At 70.1% G+C, this 20712-nt stretch overlaps 3 protein-coding genes across 5 annotated transcripts; 1 reads left to right on the forward strand and 2 right to left on the reverse strand.

Annotated features, from left to right (window-relative positions):
- Positions 1-2086: 2086 nt before the first annotated feature.
- On the forward strand, positions 2087-3169 carry LOC137668389 (mesoderm posterior protein 1-like). The gene has a single exon (XM_068409833.1). It carries the CDS (start codon positions 2087-2089, stop codon positions 3167-3169), a length of 1083 nt encoding a protein of 360 aa, XP_068265934.1.
- Positions 3170-4170: 1001 nt separating this feature from the next.
- Positions 4171-13091, reverse strand: ANPEP (alanyl aminopeptidase, membrane). 3 transcript variants are annotated; one of them, XM_068410032.1, is made up of 21 exons: positions 12920-13091; positions 8958-9610; positions 8655-8800; positions 8429-8565; positions 8219-8345; positions 7975-8129; positions 7783-7896; positions 7514-7657; positions 7368-7433; positions 7205-7270; positions 6940-7112; positions 6778-6854; positions 6528-6661; positions 6386-6441; positions 6140-6287; positions 5940-6031; positions 5691-5801; positions 5447-5614; positions 5228-5368; positions 4953-5034; positions 4171-4667 (listed from the first exon to the last, which is right to left on the reverse strand). In XM_068410032.1, the coding sequence occupies exons 2-21, from the start codon at positions 9545-9547 to the stop codon at positions 4509-4511; spliced, it is 2886 nt and encodes a 961-aa protein (XP_068266133.1). In that variant the 5' UTR covers positions 9548-9610; positions 12920-13091; the 3' UTR covers positions 4171-4508. The 3 variants fall into 3 exon arrangements, with proteins under 3 accessions (XP_068266133.1, XP_068266132.1, XP_068266131.1); XM_068410031.1 differs by having other exon boundaries at positions 8958-9869; XM_068410030.1 differs by lacking the exon at positions 12920-13091 and adding an exon at positions 11438-11552 and having other exon boundaries at positions 8958-9869.
- Positions 13092-13829: 738 nt separating this feature from the next.
- On the reverse strand, positions 13830-19918 carry AP3S2 (adaptor related protein complex 3 subunit sigma 2). The gene is made up of 6 exons (XM_068410261.1): positions 19724-19918; positions 19194-19285; positions 18997-19108; positions 18124-18195; positions 15315-15422; positions 13830-14488 (listed from the first exon to the last, which is right to left on the reverse strand). Exons 1-6 carry the CDS (start codon positions 19790-19792, stop codon positions 14360-14362), a joined length of 582 nt encoding a protein of 193 aa, XP_068266362.1. The 5' UTR covers positions 19793-19918; the 3' UTR covers positions 13830-14359.
- Between the last annotated feature and the right edge of the window lie 794 nt (positions 19919-20712).

Consider the following 20712-nt stretch of genomic DNA (forward strand, 5'->3'; position numbering starts at 1 on the left):
CACAGAGCCCAGCACAGGGCACGGAGCCAGCAGTGGGACACAGAGCTGGGCACAGGGCACAGGAGCCAGCAATGGGGCACAGAGCTGGGCACTGGACCAGCAGTAGGGCACAGGCTGAGCACAGGGCCGGCAGTGGGGCACAGCACCAGGCACAAGGCACAGGGCCAGCACTGTGGCACAGCGCCAGGCCCAGGGTCAGGTGCCAGCAGTGGGGTGCAGGGCCGGCCCCTCCCCGGGGCAGGGTGGGTGGCACGGCGGGTGAGCCAGCGCCTCATTGCTCACGGGCTCGTGTTTCCCAGGGGTCACATGAAGCTTGTTCAGTTTTCCTTGGCAGTGCCGTGACACGGAGGCCATGAGATAAATCCTGCTTATTGCCCACCCCCAGCTGAGCGCTGCTGCCGTCCTCGCCGCGCTCACCAGAGCCGGGCACGCTGCTCAGCCCCGCGGCAGTCCCGGGTGCCCCGGCCTTGCGGGGAGCCTGGGCAGGGGTATCCTGGGCAGGGGTATCCCGGGCAGGGGTATCCGGGCAGGGGTATCCCCAGCATTTCAAAGCCACGTTGTGCAGGTGTCGTAGGGCCCCGGGCACCCAGTGGTTCAGAGGCTGCAGGGACCCGGTGCCCCCTGCCATGGTCCCTTCCTGCCACCAAGCACCCCATGGCACCGCTGCCCCATCCACGGCCCGAGGGTGCCAGTGCCAACCCGGACCCGCAGCACATCTCGGTGCACGGATGTCTGCCGCCGTCCCAGAGCCCATCTGCGGGGCTGGGGGCTGCAGGGGGGGTCTGGCAGCAGCCTGGCCCCGGGAGCACAGCGGGGTGCTCTGCGGGGTGCTCTGCACCCGACAACACAGCCTGGGGCACAGCCCCTTCCCCACGCCCCCCTGGTGCTGCCCTGGCCCCGCTCCCCCCCATTCCCAGGCCCCCTCCTGGGTCTCATTAGCTGATGAGCTCCCTGGTAATGAGTTCTGCGGCCCCGCTGGGCAGCCGCTTCCCACCTCCCTCCGTGTTTAGACAAGTGCTGGAGCGCGGCGGGGCTGTGACAGCGCCGGTCGTGGGGTCAGAGCCCCCCGGTGGAGAGCCCGCCGCCCCTCACCCCTTGGGGGAGTGGGGTACCCCCACAGCCCTCCTGTCCACGCTGATGGCGGGTGGGCACGGGGCCGTGGGGTGGATGTGGTGGGGGCACTGGGGTTGCTGCAGGGGCTCCTGATAGCGCAAGCCCTTCAGGGTGGTTGGTGCCCAGCTCGGCCCCATGCCCCCAGAAGCAGCCAGCTCGCCCACTGAGGGGGTCCTGCCAGGCACTGCTGGGGACGGTCCCCAGGACACCTTGCTGACCACCTCAGACCCACCATCCCTGCTCCAGCACCTCCTGGGGTACTCCTGTACCTCCAGCTGGGATGGGGACGGCTGGCAGGGACGGTGCCCGGAGGCTGTGCCCAGGCCAGGGGAGAGCACCGGGCAAACGGCCCTGTGCAGCCGGGAGCGCTGCCCACCCCGGAGCTGGGCCAGCAGCTGCCTCCCCCCACCTCTGCCGCGTCCCCCAGCCCCAGTCACAGGCAGGGTCCCCTGCCCCGCAGCACCCCAAAGGGCTTGGCACCCACCCCGGCGCTGCCCGCTGCCCGCTACCCCTGGGAGCACCCCCAGGACCCCCGACCCTGGGGCTGGGAGCTGTGCAGGGCGCAGGGGAGGTGTGGGCACACAGCCGGGTGTCGGGGCTGGCTGCCCAGGGTCCCGGCGCTGGAAGGTCAAGTCCCGCTGCCCCCGCAGCCCCTCGGGCCCGGCAGAGCTGCGGTGCGGGGCGGTGCGGGGCTGGCAGGGCTGGCCGGCGCGTTAGCATCTCTCACGACCGTGTGAATTGGTCCCTGCACACTTCCCAGCGCCGGGCAGCGCCAATTAAGGGCCGGAGGAGTCAGAACCGACACCTCTGCAAATGGGCCCGGCATTCCCAGGCTCCCGGCCGGCCCCGGCCCGGCTCTGTGGGGTTTGACACCTCCAGGCGGTCACGAAGGTGTCACCTCGCATCCCGGCCCCGCATAAAGCCGCGGCTGCCCGGGCACCCCCAGACGCGGGCGGCAGAGCGGACCCCAGCCATGGCCGGACCCCCAGCCCCGCTCCTGCCCCGGGACCCCCACCATGCCCTGCTCCGGGACGGGGACGGGGCCACCGCCACCGCCACCTCCCCAGCCCCTTCCACGGAGCCCCCCGGAGCGTCTCGGTGTCCCCCACGGGGCCGGCAGCCGGGGCCTGGGGAGCAGCGGGGTGGTGGGGGCCCGGGGCGGTGCGGGGCACCGGGGGGCCCTCGGCAAAGCGCCAGCGAGCGGGAGAAGCTGCGGATGCGGCGGCTGGCGCAGGCCCTGCTGCGGCTGCGGCACTACCTGCCCCCCGCGCTGGCCCCCGCGGGGCAGAGCCTCACCAAGGTGCAGACCCTGCGCCTCGCCACCCGCTACATCGCCCACCTCTCGGCCCTGCTGGGGCCGGGCGAGGGGGCGCTGGCCCGGCGGCGGGGGGCGGCCCCCCGGCACTGCCCCCTCTGCCCGCAGGGCCTGGGGTGCTGCCAGCCCCCGGCCCCCCGCCCGCACCCACCGGCCCCGCGGGATGCTTCGCCCCCCGGCACCGTGGGCTGGGGGTCACCTCCCGTGGCGGGGACCCCCCCGGAGCTGCGTGGGGCTCCCGACATGGGGACGGGGGCCTGGGGGTCACCCCCCTATGGCCCTGCTGCGGGGACCCCCCCGGAGGTGCTCGGGGCTCCCGACATGGGGACGGGGACCTGGGGGTCACCCCCCTACATCCCTGTGACCGGGACCCCCCTGGAGCCGCACGGGACCCCTGGCTCCGTCTCCGGCTCCTGGCCGTTGCCACCACGCAGCCTCGGCGCAGTGACCCCGCCGGAGCCCCCCCGGAGATGTGCCACGGGCACTGGGACGGCTTCTTCATGCTGCGTGGAGCCTGCAGCCCCCCCGCAGCCTCCCAGGGCCAGAGCGACTGACACGGGGCCCCCAGGGACCCCCGCCCGCAGCTCCCAGGTACGCCCGGCCCCCTCCCCAGCCCCCCCTGCTCCCGCACCCACCGCCCTCGTGGGCAGCGGGGCTGGGGGGGAGCCGAGGACGGGCGGGATGGGGACAGGGGTGGAGGGTCCTCGCGGGGTGCGGGCAGGGCTGGGGGGCACAGCATGATGCGTGCTGAGCCAGGGTGGGGGGCACGGGGTGCGGGCTGGGGGGCACGGTACCACCCCACGGGCGCTCACCTAACACAGCTCTTTCCACGCAGCTCGACAGCCCACCGGCCCCAGACAGGCTTGTCACCCCAGCCCCCCACGCAGCCCCCGTCCTGCCCAGCTGCGTCCCAGCATGGCACTGGGGGTGGTGGGGCTGATCCTGCACCCCCGGTCGGAGAGGGGGGGCCATGCCACAGAGCCACACGGGATGGACACTGTGGGGGGTTCCTCATTAAACTGCTGCCCACCGCTGCACCCTGACTCGTTACTGTGGGACCCCGGGGCACCCCAGGGGCTGGCACCCCCCCACACACAGCCAGGCGCTGCCTCTGGGCGGGGGGCTCGGTGCCCCCTCCCAGCCCATCCCGCACGTTGGAGATGTCCCCAGAGCTGGGCTGACAGAGGGACTCATCACCGGGGGCTTCCCCAGCCCCAGGGACCCCTGGAAGGGCAGCCCCCACCCACCCCTCGGGGCCATCCCTTCCCTGTGCCCAAAGCCCCCCCCCGAGGGTTTGGGCCCGGGGCTGCGAGAAACGCCCTTGTGCTGCTGGGACCCTCCAGCTGCGTCCCTTTGGGGGCCTGGATAGCCCATGGGGACAGTCCCGGGGTGGCCCCCCCGGCTGCTGGCACCCCCTCCTGCCCTGAGCCCACAGCATCTGCCCCGGGGGGGACCCACGCAGAGGCATCGCGGCCCGGAGGGAGGGGGCCCGGCAGCCCCCCGTGCGGGGCGCGGGGCAGGGGCTCAGCAGGAGAGCTCGCACGCAGCCGTCAGACGGAGGGGCCGGGGGGCTGGCGTCGGCGGAGCCCCCAGAGCCACTTAGCACCAGGCTCCTAACGGCCCGGGGGGCTCCGCGGCCCCCGCCCCGTGCCCACCGCGGGGTCCCGGGCGCTTCCTGCCCGCGCCCCAGCGTAGCCCCCCAGGCTGGCACCCCCCAGCACCGCCGTCCCCCAGCACCAGGGTGAACGCTGGCGTCCAGCCTTTATTTACACCCCAGGCCCCGCAGAGCCCAGCGCTGCCCCGGGACGCCGAGGGCAGCGGGACCCCCACCCCGTGCCCCCCGCGCTGCCCATCATACAGGCGCCAGGCCCTGCCCGTGGGCAGCGGACCCTGCCCCTCACCAGCAGCGAAGGCCCCGGCTGGGCTGGGGGCTGCGGAGGATGGAGTGAGCGGAGGTGGGGAGCGGGCGAGGGTCCAGCCCGGCCGTGGGGCGGTGGGCTCGGCCCCCGCTGCCCATCCCGCGCCAGCCGGCCCCGCGGTGGGGCCGGGAGGAGGGTGCGCGGCGGCCGCGGCCGTGCGGTTAGCTGGGGGGGGTCTCTCCCCGGAACCAGGCCAGCACCGTCTCCTGGTTCTCCTTCACCCAGTTGATGTTGGCACGGGTCCTCTCCAGCGCCTGCTCCAGCGCCCGCGTCCCCGACCCGAACCCCACGTGCTGGTTGTCTGCCTTGAACTGCTCCAGCTGCCGGGCAGAGGGGGGGCTGGGGCAGGCGGGGGGCACCCCGCAGCCCCCAGCAGACCCCCACCAGCCCCCACCAGCCCCCACCAGCCCCCACCAGCCCCCGGCAGCCCAGGATGGGATGGCAGCAGCCCTGGGCACAAGGGGCAGGGGCAGGACCCCCCTCCCAAGGCTGCTGGCACGGGGCAGGTCACAAGGGGCCGGCAGCGCAGAGCCGTGCCCCTGTTCCTGCCAGGGCTGGGGTCCCTGGTGCCCGGTCCCACGGCCCCTGCCAGGGTCCGGCCTCACCTGCTGCAGCTCAAACTCCGTGGAAAACCGCTGGGTCACCGATAAAATCAGCCGGGAGAAGGAGAAGGAGCCGCCCCCGTACCTGGGAGAGCAGAGGGGTGGCTGAGCCGGGGACCCCGGGCAGAGCAGCCCCCAACAGCCCCCCACAGCCCCACACAGCCCCCTGTAGCCCCCACAGCCCCCAACAGCCCCCCACAGCCCCCACAGCCCCCCACAGCACCCTGCAGCCCCCCGCAGCCCTCTACAACCCCCGCAGCCCCCTGCGCAGTGCTCACTGGCCAAAGAGGGTCCCCCAGTTGCCGCGGATGAAGTCCCAGGCCAGGGGCTGCCCCACCACGTTGCTGGCGATGCTGTTGATGGTGGAGGTGGCGTCCTGCTTGCGGATCTTGCTGGGGTCCAGGGTGTACTGCAGGTACCTGGGGGGACGCCGCTGGGTGAGGGGCCGGCAGGGGCAGAGCCGTGGCACCCACCCAGGCCCCCCCACCAGCACCCACCGGTTGAGGATCCAGGGATGGCGGCTGCAGGAAAGGGCCGTGCGGAGCTTGTCGGCCTCGGACACGACGGTGGCCTCCTTGAACCTCTCCCAGATGAAGTCCCAGGCCTCCTCCCCGCCCGTGGCCACCATGGTGCAGTAGATGGAGGAGCGCAGGTTCGGGGGGATCCTGCGCCGGGGAAGAGCAATCTCAGCCGGGAGCCCCTCGTCGTGCCACGGCACCGGGGGCACCCCAGGGGACTCACGGGTTCCTGGTGACGTTTTCCTGCCACTGGCGGGAGTAGTTGGTGGCCAAGTCCTGGCACTCGGTGACGCCGTAGGAGCAGGCGGTGCTGATGGCGTTGACCTCGTTGTACCTGGGGAGGGAGGGGGGGTCTGCGTGGGGCTGGGGGCCAGCAGGCGGCAGCCGGGCACCAACCCGGCACACGCCGTGGTGACCGTCCCGATGTGGTCGGGGAGACCCGGAGGGTCCACCCTGGGGCCGCAGCACTCACTGGTCCATGAGGCCACTGGGGATGGTGGCCCAGTTGTCAGTGATGGTCTTGTAGTGGTTGAAGAGGGGTGTCACCTGCTTCCGTATGTAGCTCTGGGGGGCGGGAGGGCGGTCAGTGCCCGGCGGCACCGGCAGCGGCCCCCTGCCCGGCTCGGGGTGCAGACCCAGCCCCTCGCCCCCCCTGGGGGCAGCACCACTCACCGTCATGGCCCCAAAGACCTCGCTGCGGTCGAACATCAGCTGGAAGTAGTGGAGGTTGTTGAGCGCCGCCTGCCAGGGCATGTACTCGGTCTCCTGGCTCAGGAACCGCGTGGTGCTCAAGGCCAAGGTCACGTTGACGTACTTGGCCCTGCAAAGGGCACGGTCAGCATCAGGACCCCGATGGCCACTGCCTGCTCCCAGGGCACCCAACCTGCCGTCCCCCTCGCCCCGGGGGGCACTGCTCACCTGGCCAGGTTAAAGGCGTCGTCGATGATCTGGGCACGGTTGATCACGGGGATGGCCTGGGGAAGGGCAGAGCCAGCGCCTCAGGGCAGCCCCGAGTGTGTGGGGTGCGTGGGGTGGGGGCCCACGCCCCGGCCCCGCGTACCTGGTGGTTGGTGGCCAGCTGGCCGAGGAGCTGGTCCCAGTTCTCCTGGTTGTAGTTGACGCGGAAGTACCCGCTGACGTTGAGGTTGAGCAGGAGCCAGCTGGGGCTGCCCACCTTGAACTGGTCGTTGGTTACTGGGAGGGGAGAGGAGGGTCTGACAGAGCCTCCCCCCCGCCCCCAGCCCGCGAGGGGGGCCAGACTCAGCCCCCCCCCCCCCCAGTGCCCCCCGGGGGACCCCAACCCACCATACCTGAGACCTGGCTCAGCCAGTACCTGTCCCCGGTGGTCTCGCGCGTCATCCAGGTGATGGGGACAATCCAGGTGTAGCTGTGCCGGGGACAGGCAGGCAGTGGGACCGTCCCTCACCTCCCCAGCCCCCCCTGAGCCACCGACAGCCCCCCACCCCGCTCACTTGAAGACGGAGGGTCTCTCCACCACGGAGCTGGGGTCCAGCAGGAAGTGGCTCTGGCTGACGGTGCCGGTGAGGGTGTTGACGGTGACCACGGGGAAGCCCATCTGCAGCGTCCAGCGGTCCATGATGGCACTGATGGAGTCGGGCAGGGGCACGTTGTGCTTCCCGGCGGCCTGCGGGGAGGGCAGGATGCAGGTCACCAGGGCGGGGGGGGGGCACGGGGCTGGGTCGGGGGGAGCAGCCAGGAGCAGCAGCCCCCTCCTACCTCTTGCAGATGAGACCAGAGGTCCGTGTAGACGGTGTTTCCGTAGGCGAAGGTGTGGAGGTAGGACTGCGGGGGAGAGCTGGTGGGCAAGGGCAGGACACCCAGGGAGCCCCCCACCCCGCACCAGGGCTCGGTGCCCCCCCCTGGTCCCAGCAGAGCTCACCTGCAGCCCCTCCTTGAACACGTCCTCGGTGAGGAAGTCCGAGAGCATCCGCAGCACCGACGCGCCCTGCGGGGACGTTGGGTGAGACCCTGGGGGGCGTGGGGCACCCGCCCCACCACGCCGGGACCCCCGCGCCCGGTGCCCACCTTGCTGTAGGCGATGCTGTCGAAGACCTCGCTGATCTGGGCCGGGGTGTTGACCTCGTCCTCGCGGAAGGAGAGCGGGTGGGAGGTGGTCAGGGCGTCCGTCGCCATCACCGCGTACACCTCGTTCAGCACCATCAGGTCTTTCTGCGGGGCGGGGGGGCACCAGCACCCGCCTCAGCCCTGCTGGCACTGTCCTGGGGCAGCCCCCCGGGGTGCAGGGATGCCAGCACTCCCCTGCCCACCCCCCTGCCCACACCCCCAGCCCTCACGATGTGCCAGGAGCTCTCCGCCGAGTCGGCGCCCAGGTACTCCACGTAGGAGGCGAAGCCCTCGTTCAGCCACAGGTCGTTCCACCACCGCAGCGTCACCAGGTTCCCGAACCACTGCAGGGGGGGGACACAGCCCGCCGTCAGCCAGGCTCGGACAGCCCCGTGGGGCGGGGCGGGGGGCCCGGCACGTACCTGGTGGGCCAGCTCGTGGCCGATGACGGTCACCACCCGCTCCTTGTTGCCGATGGAGGAGTAGGCGTCGTCGAAGAGCAGCGAGTTCTCCCGGTAGGTCACCAGCCCCCAGTTCTCCATCGCGCCCGCGTTGAAGTCAGGGAGGCCGACCTGGTCTGGGCGGGGGGGGGCGGAGGGGTCCCGTTGGCACGGCGCTGCCGGGGTGCCACGCTGCCCACCCTCCCCGGGGACCCGCGGCACCCACCGGACTTGGGCAGCGGGTACGGCGTGTTGTAGTGCCGCTCGAAGAAGTTGAGGATGGGGCCGGTCACCTGGAGCGCGTAGTCGCCCTGGCCCTCGGCGATGGCCGTGGGGCGGCCCCAGATGCGGATCTGGAGGGGGGGGACGCGGGGCTCAGCCCCTGCCCGGGCTCAGCCCCCCCGGGCGGGCGCGGGGGACCCCCACCCCAGCCTACCAGCACGTCCCCCGAGGTGTTCTGCACGTAGCTGAACTGGCTGACGATGAAGGCCAGCAGGTACGTGGACATTCTGGGGGTGGTCTGGAACTCGGTGACGTTCCAGCTCTTCCCATCAATCTCCTGCTGCCGGGTGCCTGCGGGGAGCGGAGGAAGGGGGGGGGGGTCACCCCGCAGCCCTGTGGGGCCCCCAGACCCCCCCGTGGGGCTCCCCCGCCCCACTCACTGGTGGCGGGCATGTTGGAGATGGCCTCGTGGTCGGAGGGGTGGATCAGCGTCACCGTGAAGTTGGCTTTCATGGCGGGCTCGTCGAAGCAGGGGAAGGCTTTCCGCGCGTCAGCCGCCTGCATCTGCGTGGTGGCCACCACCTTCCTGCGGGCAACCGCCGTCAGCGTGGAGGCCAGCACCCCCCAGCTCACCCCACGCCCTCCCCGGTGGGGCGGCCTGTGGATGCCCCGGTGGGAGAGGAGCCCCAAACCCAGCCTGTGCCCCCCGCCACCCCTGGTGCCCCCCTGTGCCCCCCACCTACTTGACGCCCGCCTCATCCACGTATTCGCTGCGGTAGAAGCCGGCCAGGTCGTCGGCCAGCTCCCCGGTGAAGATGCTGAAGAGCCGGTAGCGCTGGCCGGGCTGCAGCGGCCCCTCCAGCCGCACCACCAGGTACTGCGTGGGGGTCTCCAGCCACGTGCTGGAGATGGGGGGCGCGGCGGGGCCGTCCAGCGCCTGCAGCGAGGCGTGGAAGGAGCCCTGCAGCGTGTAGTTCAGCTTGTTGCTGTGGATGAGGATGAGGTCGGTGGCTTCCGCGCAGAGGAAGACCACGCTGCTGTTGCCCTTGAAGATGTACAAGCCGTCGGCGTCGGGCGTGAGGAAGGGCTGCAGGGTCACCTCGTAGGACTCGGGCGTCAGCGCCGTCGGCAGCCTCCAGCGGTTCCAGGGGTTGTCGGGGGCGGCGGTGGTGGTGGGGGCGGCCGGGGTGGTGTCGGCGGCGCCGGGCTCCGCCGACCTGTTCTTCTCCTGGGCGTAGACCACCGAGAGCGCGATGATGGTGGCCACGGCCCCCAGGGCCAGCACGATGGCCACGATGCCCACGCTCTTGCTGATGAAGAAGCCGGCCGCCATGGCGAGGCTGCGGGAGCGGGGCTGGCGAAGGAGGTGCTGCCCGGCTGGCACGGCTTTTAGCCTCTTGCTCCCACGAGGATTATCAGTCCAAGTTAATGGGTGAAGGATTAAATGACCATGAGGCTGAGGGCGGCGACGGCCCCCGGGATGAGCTTTCCACCCGCCCGCCTCCCGGCCTTGCAGGAGCGCTAACACCCGGTGCCGCGGCCGCGGGGGATAAAGCTGGCAGCTCGGGATTGCACCATCAGGGATGGGCAGCGTGGGAGCGGGCACGGGCTGCGGGCCAGGACTCCCAGGGTCCCTCCCGGGCACCGGCCTGGCCCTGCAAAAGGAGGGACAGAGCGGGTGGTCACAGCCGGCCGCCACATCCCCACCTCGCTGCGGGGCAGCCCCAGCACCCAAGCCCAGCCCCTGGCTCAGCGTCACCCTGTTTGCCATCACCGATGGGGTCTGAGATGGCACCGGGGGGTCTGGGCAGCGCGGCTGGAGCCCCGGGAGGAGCCCGCCCTGCCCGCGGCCCTCTCAAAGTCCAGGGTTGTATCGCCTGGCTCGCACCTGCAGATCAAACTCCACATCCCGTGGACCCAGCCCAGCGGGCGCGTGCCCGGTGCCACCAGCTGCGGGGCACCCAGCAGCCTGCACGTGCCACGGCCACGCTCAGTCCTCGCACCAGCCACAGCTCGGGCGAGCCGGGGGTCTCAGCCTGCATGGCACACGGCTGGGACACAGCGGGTCCCACGGGCACAGCCCCACGGCGCTGAGCCCCCGGCCGGGGCCCTGGCTGGAGCCAAGCAGCCACCCCAGGGCGCGGGGTGCCAGGGTGCAGGGCACACGCTCCTCTGGGATGCTCTGCCTCGGCAGGGAGAGCAGCCCGAGCCCCCCAGGCGTGCGGGTCGGCCCTGGGGGCTCTGCCAGCGGCTTCCCAGGGCTGGTGGGGGGCAGAGCGGGCACAGCAGCCAGGCTCGGAGCGGGCACAGCAGCCAGGCTCGGAGCGAAGTCCCCGTGCGGGGCAGGGTGGGGAGGGGCGGCACAGCACCTCGCCCCGGGAACAGAAACTCCCCTTCCCCAGACCCAGCCTCTCCCGTGGGGAGCCGCCGCGCTGGGGCAAGGGGCAAAAGCAGGCATGGGCTGAGCCGTGTCCTCAGGGAACCGTGCCCTGTCCCCGGCAGCGCCTGGCTGCACCCGCCTGGCACCGCGGCCAGGGTCTGGGGGACAGCGTGCGCCCGATCACAGCTGGGACAGTGTCCCCGGGGGCCACAGCTGGCCAGGAGGGTGCTGGGCACCCCGCACCCCTCCGTCCCGCACCCCTGCCCACACAGACCCCCGCGGGCACGGCGTGCGGGCGCTCACCCCCGCGCTGGCCGCCTTCCCCCCCCCAAACACCCGGTGCCGCTCCCCACGCCCCCTCCCCAGGCTGCCCGCACCCCCCACACCGCCTCACCCCCAGCCCCAGCGCACGATCCTGCTCCCCCCACTCCACCGCCCCCCCCACGGCCCCCTCAGCCGGCGCACACGCGTGTCCCACGTCGCACACGCACACATCTGGGGTGCACATGTAGGGCGTCACCCTGGAGGCTCTGGCCCCGCACGCCCGTAACCCCACGTGCACCCACGTCCCAGAGCCCTCCATCGCCTCCTGCACCCCCACGGACCCCCCAGACCCCCCCATCCCATACGGGCTCTATAACCCCCCGCACACGAAGCCCACGGCCCCGCCGCCTGCCCCACAGCCCCGTGCCAGCCCCCGCACGCACCCGCACGGCTCCTTGTCCCACTTGGCCCAGGCCAGCGACCCCCCAGGGCGGGGACCCCCAGGACCCCCCGCTCGGGGTCTGCCCCCCCCCCTCCTCCCCGCCGGGGGTCTGGGCAGCGGCATCGCCCCCCACTCACCTTCTGAGCAAGGGGCAGGGGGGCTCCTGCCCGCCCCGGCCCCACCGAGGCACCCAGGGCTGCGCCCCGCGCCCTGCCCGCGCCCCGCTCCCGGCGGCCCCGATCCTGCTTCCTCCGCAGCTCCGAGGGAAGTGCCCGGAGCCTCCTCGGCCCCTTAACCCCTGGGCTGCTGGGGGCAGGGCAAGGGGCTCTGCCGGGGGAAGGCACCTCCAGCCCCGGGCAGAGCGGGACCCCCACGCTGCGGGACCCCCAAGGCTGCGGGACCCCCACGCTGCGGGACCCCCGGGGCTGCGGGACTCCCCCCTGTGGGACTACACCCCAGCTGGGAGGGGTTTGTCGGGGATGTGCCCCAGAGGCTGCCTGACACACAGCCTGGGCACCAACCACCCCCGCCTGCCCGGCCCCTACCCCCGGAGCCCCCCCGGGGTCCTGCTGGGGGTCCCCTCCCTCACACCAGCCTTGGCCAGGAATGCTCATCCCGGGGGGTGGCAGAAAAGGGGACAAACATCACCCAGCAGGCACGGAGCTGGGCCAAAGCGCAGCTGGCTGGGGACGGGGTCAGGGACAGGGCCAGCCCCAGGACCCAGCCACAACTCCCCTCTCCAGACCACGCAGGCAGCTGGGCCAGGAGAGCGCTGAGCCCCCGGGCAGCCCCTGCCCTCCACATCCCTGCACACGCCGCATCCCCCCAGCTCGCCTCGGGGTGCAGGAGGGGGCTGGTGGCCTGGCCACAGCCCCGTGGGGCACACGGGTCACTGCCAGTGCCGGGGGTCTCACAGCCCTGCCCTGGGCAGGGACGCTGCTGCCCGCGGCAGGAGCCAGGTCTCACCCTCGGCGCGGCCTCTGCCCTCTGCAATGCCACGTCACTCGGGGCTCCTGTCCCCTGGGGTCCCTGGGCAGTGCCCTGGGGTAGCTGGGCAGAGCTCTGGGGTCCCTGGGCAGCCAGCGCCAGCCCCAAGGAGCCAGGGCTCGCCCAGCCACCGCTGCCCCGGCCAAGCTGGGGCTGCAGCCCTCCTGGGTGGGGAAATGGGGGTCCTGGGGTCTGGCTCATCCCGGGGTGAACCACCCCATCATCCCTGCCCTCATCCACACGGGCAAGGGGCACAGGAGCAGCAGCAGGACCCCCCCTGCCCCAGCACGGCACTCAGCCTCCCGCAGCCCCCCGGGGCTCAGGCAGGGTGTGGGAAGGGGCAGCAGGGCCGTTACCGGGGGCGGCCGTGCACAAACATCTCCTCGCCGCAGAGGAAGCACGTGTGGCCGGACACACCCTGCACCGGGGATGCTGTGCCACGGCGCGGGGCAGGGGCCACCGCCTGTCCCAGCCTGACCCCCCTGGCACACCCAGGCCCGGAGCAGAGCGGGACACGGGCACCGCACCGAGCTCCTCGCCGCGGGGCAAGCCGGAGCGTTCCCCTCTGACTGCCCCAGCAGCTGCCAGACCCCGTGTCCCAGCCCTGGGACGTGGCCCGGAGCCCCGCTCACCTGCTGCCTGCACCGCGCCGCTCCAGCAGCCGACAGCACCACGAGGAGGAGGAGGAGGAGAGGAAGCAGCAGGTTGCCCGGCTCCTTGACCTTCAGGAGTGGCCAGCGGTGGCTCGTGGCCAGCTGGGGAAGGGTTAAGCTGCAGGGAGGGGAGACAGCAGGAAAATTCCTTCCAGGCAGAGTCACGGTTTCCCTGCCAGGGGAAGTGGAGGCAGAGCCCCGAGCGCAGCTGGCCGGCCGAGGGGAAGCAGAGGAAGGGGCCCCCAGGCCAGCCCCGAGGTCGGTGGCCAGATGGAGCCGTGATGGAGCCAGGGGCGCGGGGCAGCCGGCTCGAGGAGCCCTGCGGCTCAGGGACCTCGCTGCCTGGCCCATGCCCTGCAGCCACGCTCGCTTGGACCCCCAGGACCAGCCCCGCTCCCCCCAGGCCTCGGGGGGACAGGAGCCCCAGCCCCACAGCCCCCCCACAGCCCACAGAGCCGTCCGGGGCTCACAGCTGCCCCGAGAGTGGCCCAGGGATGCTCCGCAGCGGAGGGAAGGCAGGAGAGGTGGCAGGAGGGCATCAGGCAGCGGCAGGTTGCGGGCTGGTGACCCTGCCTCCAGAGGGCCAGAGCAGGGGACGCTGCTGTCACAGCCCAAGGGGGCCATCACAGCCCAAGGGGGCCATCACGTTCCCCCCACCTCCTTCGGAGAGCCAGGGGCCCTGCCCCGGAGCCCACACCGTGGCAACCCCAGCCCTGCCCTGGGTGGGGTCCAGGGCCCCATTGCCCACCCCCACGCATCAGCCTCCGCCAGCCGAGACCCCCCCAGGGCTGCACCCACCCCGTGAGAGCTGCACAGGGACCCCCAGCCCCCACAGCCCCCTCCCGGTGCTCCCCAGGGTCAGGCCAGCAGCACCCACAGCAGGCACAGACACGGGTTCACAGCGTGGTTTATTAGGACAGGGGGACACGGGCCAGGAGCCCCCAGCCCAGCCTGGCCCTGACCCTACAAGCTGGCTGCTCTCTCCCCGCAGCCTTGGGCACAGGCTCGCCCAGCTCCTTCCCATCTCATGGGCCAGCAGTGCCACTGCCACGGGCCACCAGTGCCACCACCACGAGCCACCAGTGCCACAGAAGCCCGAACAGGCTGGTACCAGTCCCAGCCTGGGGTGCCAGACCCCACGAGCAGGACCAGGGTGGGCACGGGGATGCTGGGCAGGGGAGGATGGAGCAGACGACAACCTACGGCTCCTCTGCGAGCCATCAGTGCGTTTTTGTGACCAGGAAGCCCAAGAAGCGCCGGGGGAGGCAGGACCCGGCTCGTCCCCGCACAGCAGGAGAGGCTGCGCATCCCTGGGCAGGGAGGAGGGAGGGGAAGAAAGGCCACCCTTGTCGCTGGGAGGTGGGAGAGCAGAACCGTGCCCCCCTGCACCCCTGCGCAGCCCTCCCCGCCGCCAGGCGCTCACATGAACTGGGACAGGTTGGGCACTTTGATGTTGATGTCCCCGATGTTGATGTTGCGAGGGATCTCCGGCAGGTTGATGTTCTTCACGGCCGAGACCGCGCGGGAAGGAGCGGCCGAGAGGCCTCCCTGCCGACGGAGGGACCCGTGACCACTGGCCCCACGGCCCCGCAGCCCCCCGCGAGGGGCTCCAGGCTGCCCCGGGCTCAGACCCCAGAATCCCAGAATCACTGAGGTTGGCAGAGCCCTCTGGGCTCATCGAGTCCAACCATTGCCCTGACACCACCATGGCAACTAGACCAGGGCACTAAGGGCCATGTCCAGGCTTTTCTTAAACCCCTCCAGAGATGGTGACTCCACCACCTCCCTGGGCAGCCCCTTCCAATGGCTAATGGCCCTTGCTGAGAAGAAATGCTTCCTAATGTCCAACCTGACCCTCCCCTGGCCAAGCTTGAGGCTGTGTCCTCTTGTCCTAGCGCTGGTTGCCTGGGAGAAGAGGCCAACTCCCACTGCACTGCAGCCTCCCTTCAGGCAGTTGTAGACTGCACTAAGGTCACCTCTGAGCCTCCTCTTCTCCAGGCTAAACACCCCCAGCTCCCTCAGCCGTTCCTCGCAGCTCAGACCCTCCAGACCCTTCCCCAGCTTGGTCGCCCTCCTCTGCACTCACTCCAACCCCTCCACATCTCTCTCCAAGCGCGGGGCTGCCCCATGACCAGCTCACGTTCACGGTGACAGCACAAACAGGGGCAATAAACCGTCACTACCTCGGGCTATTAACCTTGATGGGAACAGCCAGTTCCCTGCTCTGGCTGCTCCCTACGCTCCTGAACAGCACAGAGCACAGGGGAGGAGAGATGCCCCCAGCCCCCTCCCCGAGGACTCGGGCAGGAAGGGACAGGGACAGCAGGGACACCCCACACGTGCCAGCGGGGCAGAGCCGTACATCACCACTCACCTCCGCCTTCTCCACCTTGCTCTGGGCCTCCACCTGCGCCACGATCTCGCTCATGTTGGTCTCCAGCACCATGCCGCCGATCACCATCTCCTGCAAGATGTGGTGGACCTGCGAGGGAAGGGACGGGCGGGTGGGCGCCGAGCCCAGCTCATGGAGCGGCAGCAGCGCCCACGGGCTGGTGTTTGCCCAGGAGATGCAAACCCAGCCCCGTCCTCCCCTCAGCCCACACGGTCCCCAGTGAGCCCAGCAGCCCCGTTTACTGTGGGTACTTGTGCTCTGGGGGACAGAGGCCGAGCAAACATCACCCACTGACCCGCTGGGCAGCCCCCGGGGAGGCCAGGTCCGACCCGGCCGTGCCACCTCCGACACCTCAGCTGGAGCCTGATCCCTCCCCAGGGCCTGGGAGCAGCTCCCTGCCCAGAGAGCCAGAGAGGAGCCCACAGGGACCCCAGGGCCTCCCGGTGCCACCGGGCAGGACGCTCCTTCCCAGACCCAGGCGGTTCTCCCCTCGCCGAGCTGCGTCGCTTTCTCTTGGAAAGACAGGACTGTGGCACCCACAAAAAGCCCCGGGGTGGCCGCGGGGCCGGGCCGGGTGGCCACAGCACAGCCCTGCTGAGCCAGCAGCTCCCAACAACCCCCCGGCACAGATAATGGATTTATGGGTCCCCGGTTACTTCCGTAAAACGGGCTGTTAGAAGATAAGTTGTGATATTGTTTTACGGCTTCACGAGGGCGGGTTGCCCTGGCAAACACCGCGCGGCCAGGCTGGAGAACCTGCTAGAAGGGGAAAGCGGCCAGCCCGATGCCCCGCAGGGCTCCCCGGCAGCACCGGGAGCAGCGAGGGGTGCGGGGCAGGGCACGGGTGGCACACCCCTGGCACGGGAACCGCTGTCCCACATCCTCAGCTCAGCCCCAGCAACCACCGCAGCGATGGGGCGAGCGGCTCCCCGCCACGGGAGAGCATCTGGGCTGCAGGAAACGCTGTTCCTTCGAGATCTGGCTTCAGCCCAACTTGGACCAGCACCAGCAGGGCAGGAATCCCAAGCTTTGTTTTCCAAACCGAAACACAGCACTTCCCGAACCGCCCGTGTCCTCCCCGGGACCTCGCAGCTGCTCAGCGAAGCTCACGTTCTCCTCCGAGGCACGAAGCACAACCAGGGGCTGGGCAGCAGCCTCCCCCGAGCCTCCCGTGGCTCCAGCGAAAGGGGGAAAATCACGGGACCCAGACACGGCTGCACCCGAGTCCCAGCCAGACCCTGCTGGGCTGGGGGTGTTCAAGGGGATGGGGCCAGACCCTTCTCAGTGGTGCCCAGCGACAGGACAAGGGGCAACGGGCACAAGCTGAAACATGGGAAGTTCCATCTGAACATGAGGAGGAACTTCTTTGGTGTGAGGGTGCCAGAGCCCTGGCACAGGCTGCCCAGGGAGGGGGGAGTCTCCTTCTCTGGAGATATTCAAACCCGCCTGGACACGACCCTGTGCAACGTGCTCTGGGTGACCCTGCTTGGGCAGGGGCTGGGCTGGGTGATCTCCAGAGGCCCCTTCCCACCCCAGCCAGGCTGGGAGTCTGTGATTCAAGGCTGGGAAGCAGCGGGAGCACAAGAGGGGAAGCAAACACGCCTGGCTGCCAGGAGAGCCTCGCCGGGGCCTCCCCCACCAGCCACCCTCCCGACTCCCACCTCCTCTGAGCCCCTCGCTGGGCAGGAGAGGTCAGAGCAGGGCAATCCGTGCTGCTGCTGGCAAAACAGACGAGCTCCAGGGCGATCTCTCCTGCCTGTGGGCTGCTGAGTGTAAAGCTGCTGGGTCATGGTCACACACAAAGTGAGTAACTGGGAGCGCATCCTCCCCCAGCTGTGGCCAGAGGTGACGTGGGCGGCTGCTGCCACCTCTCCCGCAGGTTCTCCTCCTTCCTTCTGACTTCCTCCTTGCTTGCTTTGATAAGAGCACTTTTGCTGACGAGATAATCAGCCTTGTAGCATTTCTGAAAGTTTACAGCCGGGCAAGTTATGAAACCCAAGTCTTACTTCACCCGCTGCTCGCACACGCAGCCGATCCCGAGCGCCTTCGAGGATCTGCTAACTCCATTCCTCTGCCAGAGCTCATGCGCTGGAATCGCCGACAGAAAGGGAACGTTTTACAGCCTTACTGATTTTTTTCCACTCCTCTTTTTTTGTTGGCATGTTTTGTCTTCCACAAAGCAAGACAATCCTTATCAACAACAACACAAGCCCAGCACGCACCGGCCAAGTCTCTCCCTTCTCTAAGCACACTCCTGGCATATCATCCTCTAGGAGATGATCAAAGAGGACGGGTTTCCGCCCAGAAACTCTGTCCAGCGAAGGAGGAAGCATTACAGGCTGTGCTCAAACCAAAGTTTACCAAACACGCTGTATCCCAAACACTCCCACTGTTCCTTCCCTTTTTTTCCTCCTGCAGCTCCAGTAAAATGTTAACAAGACCCCAACGAGTCCCACAGCGCAGGGAGAAGAGGCAGAACGTCCCTCCTCACACTTGTGCTCCAGACCCTTCCCCAGCTCACCCATGGAGGACCCTGAACAGAGCCCAGCGACTCGGATCTCTTGGAGGACACGATGTGAGCAGCTTAAGACCCCACGCTGACAACTTCCCCAGCCAGGATTTCAATCTCTCCCCAAAAAGTGACCCCTAACACATCAACAGCCTCTCCTGACAGGCTCCAGAGGTCAAGGCCGGGCGAGCTCCTGCCCACGGGAGCGCAGGCTCTAGGGAGGGCACGGCTCCAGGGCAGCCAGGCGCTGGCCTGGAAGAGCACACAGAGCCTACGACCCACCTTGTCCATGTGGAAGATGAGGTCCAGCTCACAGACGTTCTCAAAGCACTTGTCCAGCGTCTCCACGAACACCTGAGGTGGCAGGAAGGGAAGGTCAGTACAGAGACCACCGCAAGCTTGGTCCCACACACATCCATCCCTGCAGGCACAAAAAGCCGCAGCCCCAACCAGAAACTCGTTGCACCCCAGGGTGTCACCATGACAAAACCCTCTCAACAACCCCATGTCCCTTTGGTGGTGGGAAAGCGAGTCCAGAGAACACAGCTGGTGAAGGGTCTGGAGCACAAGTGTGATGAGGAGCAGCTGAGGGAGCTGGGGGTGTTTAGTCTGGAGAAAAGGAGGCTGAGGGGAGACCTTCTAGCTCTCTACAGCTGCCTGAAAGGAGGGTGTAGCGTGGGGGGGTCAGTCTCTTCTCCCAGGTAACAAGTGATGGGACTAGAGGAACCGGCCTCAGGTTGCACCAGGGGAGGTTTAGATTGGAGATCAGGGACAATTTCTTCCCTAAAGGGTTGTCAAGCGCTGGCACAGGCTGTCCAGGGCAGTGGTGGAGTCCCCATCCCTGGGGGGATTTAAAAGCCGTGTAGATGTGGTGCTGAGGGACATGGGTTAGTGGTGGCCTTGGCAGTGCTGGGGTAACGGTTGGACTCGATGATCTTAAAGGTCCTTTCCAAGCAAAACGATTCCATGGTTGTTTTTTAAATAAATTAATTCAGATTGACTTGCCCTGCTGCTTCCAGGCAGAGGAGCTGTGGGTTGGCTAACGGCTGGGCCAGCTGGCAAGGGCTGCGCTCCGGGGGAAGGCACCCACCGGCCGCCCCGGGGCTGAGCGGAGCAGCTGCCCTGGGGCAGGGACCTGCCTGCAGAGAGACCCACCTGGATGAGGTCCAGGATGCCCAGCTCGCTCTCCGAGGAGTCCACGCAGAACACGAAGTACAGCGTGGCGTAGTGCCGGTAGATGAGCTTGTAGTCGGAGCCGCCGAACAGGCTGCGGGGACACGGGGAGACGTGAAGGGCTTCGGGGGGGGACCCGCAGCCCCCGCCGAGGGGACGGGGGGGGGACAGGGGGTCACCTGCCGCACTCCAGGAAGTTGCAGATGTGGTCGTCGCGCTTGAGCACGAGGTGGAAGGTGTCTCGGATGATCTGCTGCTGGAGCTCCTCCGCCTGCGGGGCGAGGGCGAGCGCCCGTGGGCCTGTAGCCGGGTGGGGCGAGGGCAAGCGCCCGTGGGCCCGCGGCCGGGGGGCGAGGGCAAGCGCCCGTGGGCCTGTAGCCGGGGGCAGGGCAAGGGCAAGTGCCTGGGGCCCGCGGCCGGGGGTACCCCGCTGCCCTGCTCTGCCCCGAGGGACGCCCTGAGCTCAGCCCCGGGCCAGCGGCAGGTCCCGCTCCCCGCCAGCCCCGGCACCGCAGGGGTGGCCACAGGGGTGACCCGGCTGCGGGGCATCCCCAGGGACCAGGCCGGGGCGCGGGGCGGAGGCAGGCCGGGCTCCCCGCCACACCGCTCCCGCACAGCCCCGGCCGAGCCCCCCCGCCCCGACACCCCCAGCCCCGCACCGGGTCCCCGCAGCCTCCAGCCCCACGGGCAGCCCCGGCGCGGCCCCTACCAGGTGCCGGTAGAAGCGGACGAGCCGCGGCTTGCCGTGGTTGTTGAACACCAGGATGGCGTTGATCATCCCGGCGGCTGCACGGGCCGGGCCGGGCCGGGAGCGGAGCAGAACCGGCGCCGGGAGCGGAGCAGAACCGGGGCCGCAGCGGCCGCACCGCCCCCCCCCGCCGGACACCCCGCGGCTCGCACCGGCACCGCCACCAGGGGGCGCGCCAGCCGCCGAGCGACGGGAGCCGCGCGGTGCCACGCCGCGGCGGAGCGGGCGGGAGGGCGCGCGCGGGGGGGCGTGGCCTCCGGCGGAGGCGGAGCTCGGCGGCAGACCACGCCCCCTCTTAAAGGGCCAGCGCCCTGCCTGCGCGGGGGGGCGTGGGTGGGGTCAGAGGTCACCGGCGGGGTCTGCAGGAGCCCCGGGAGGGGAGAGGCCCCCCAAGCGTGGGGACAGGCCCGGTCGTCACCGGAGCCGGTGGCCCCGCGGGGGCTGTGGGTGCCGGCGGGGCTGGAGACCCCCCAGCGCCCCGGGGTGGCACCGCCATGGCGCCAGCAGGGATAACCCATGGGACGGCCTCGGGCAGGGCGGGAGGCACCGGCCTGCCCAGCCTGCGCTGAGGGACACCCATTGGCTGGGCCTTTCCTGAGGGACGCTGATTGGCTGAGCGTCACCTCTGCCACCCCTGATTGGCTGAGACCTCTGAGGACGCCTGGTGGGCCTCAACTGCGAGAGGCCGTGGGCGCTCCTGGCCCGGCGTGCTGATTGGCTGAGGCTGCTGCAGCCTCGTGTCTCCACACCTGATTGGCTGAGGCTGCTGCAGCCCCGTGTCTTCTTGTCCTGATTGGCTGAGGCAGCTGCAGCCTCGTGTCTCCTCATCCTGATTGGTTGAGGCAGTGGCAGCGCTGCCCCTCGGCAGGCAGCTGGGCCGGGGCCTGCTCCCCACCTCCACCACCCCGGCTCCCTCCACCTGGGCCCGGTCCCGGGTGCGCTCTGGGCCT

The sequence above is a fragment of the Nyctibius grandis genome, chromosome 11 (assembly GCF_013368605.1).
Source record: "Nyctibius grandis isolate bNycGra1 chromosome 11, bNycGra1.pri, whole genome shotgun sequence".
Classification (NCBI taxonomy): Eukaryota; Metazoa; Chordata; class Aves; order Nyctibiiformes; family Nyctibiidae; genus Nyctibius; species Nyctibius grandis.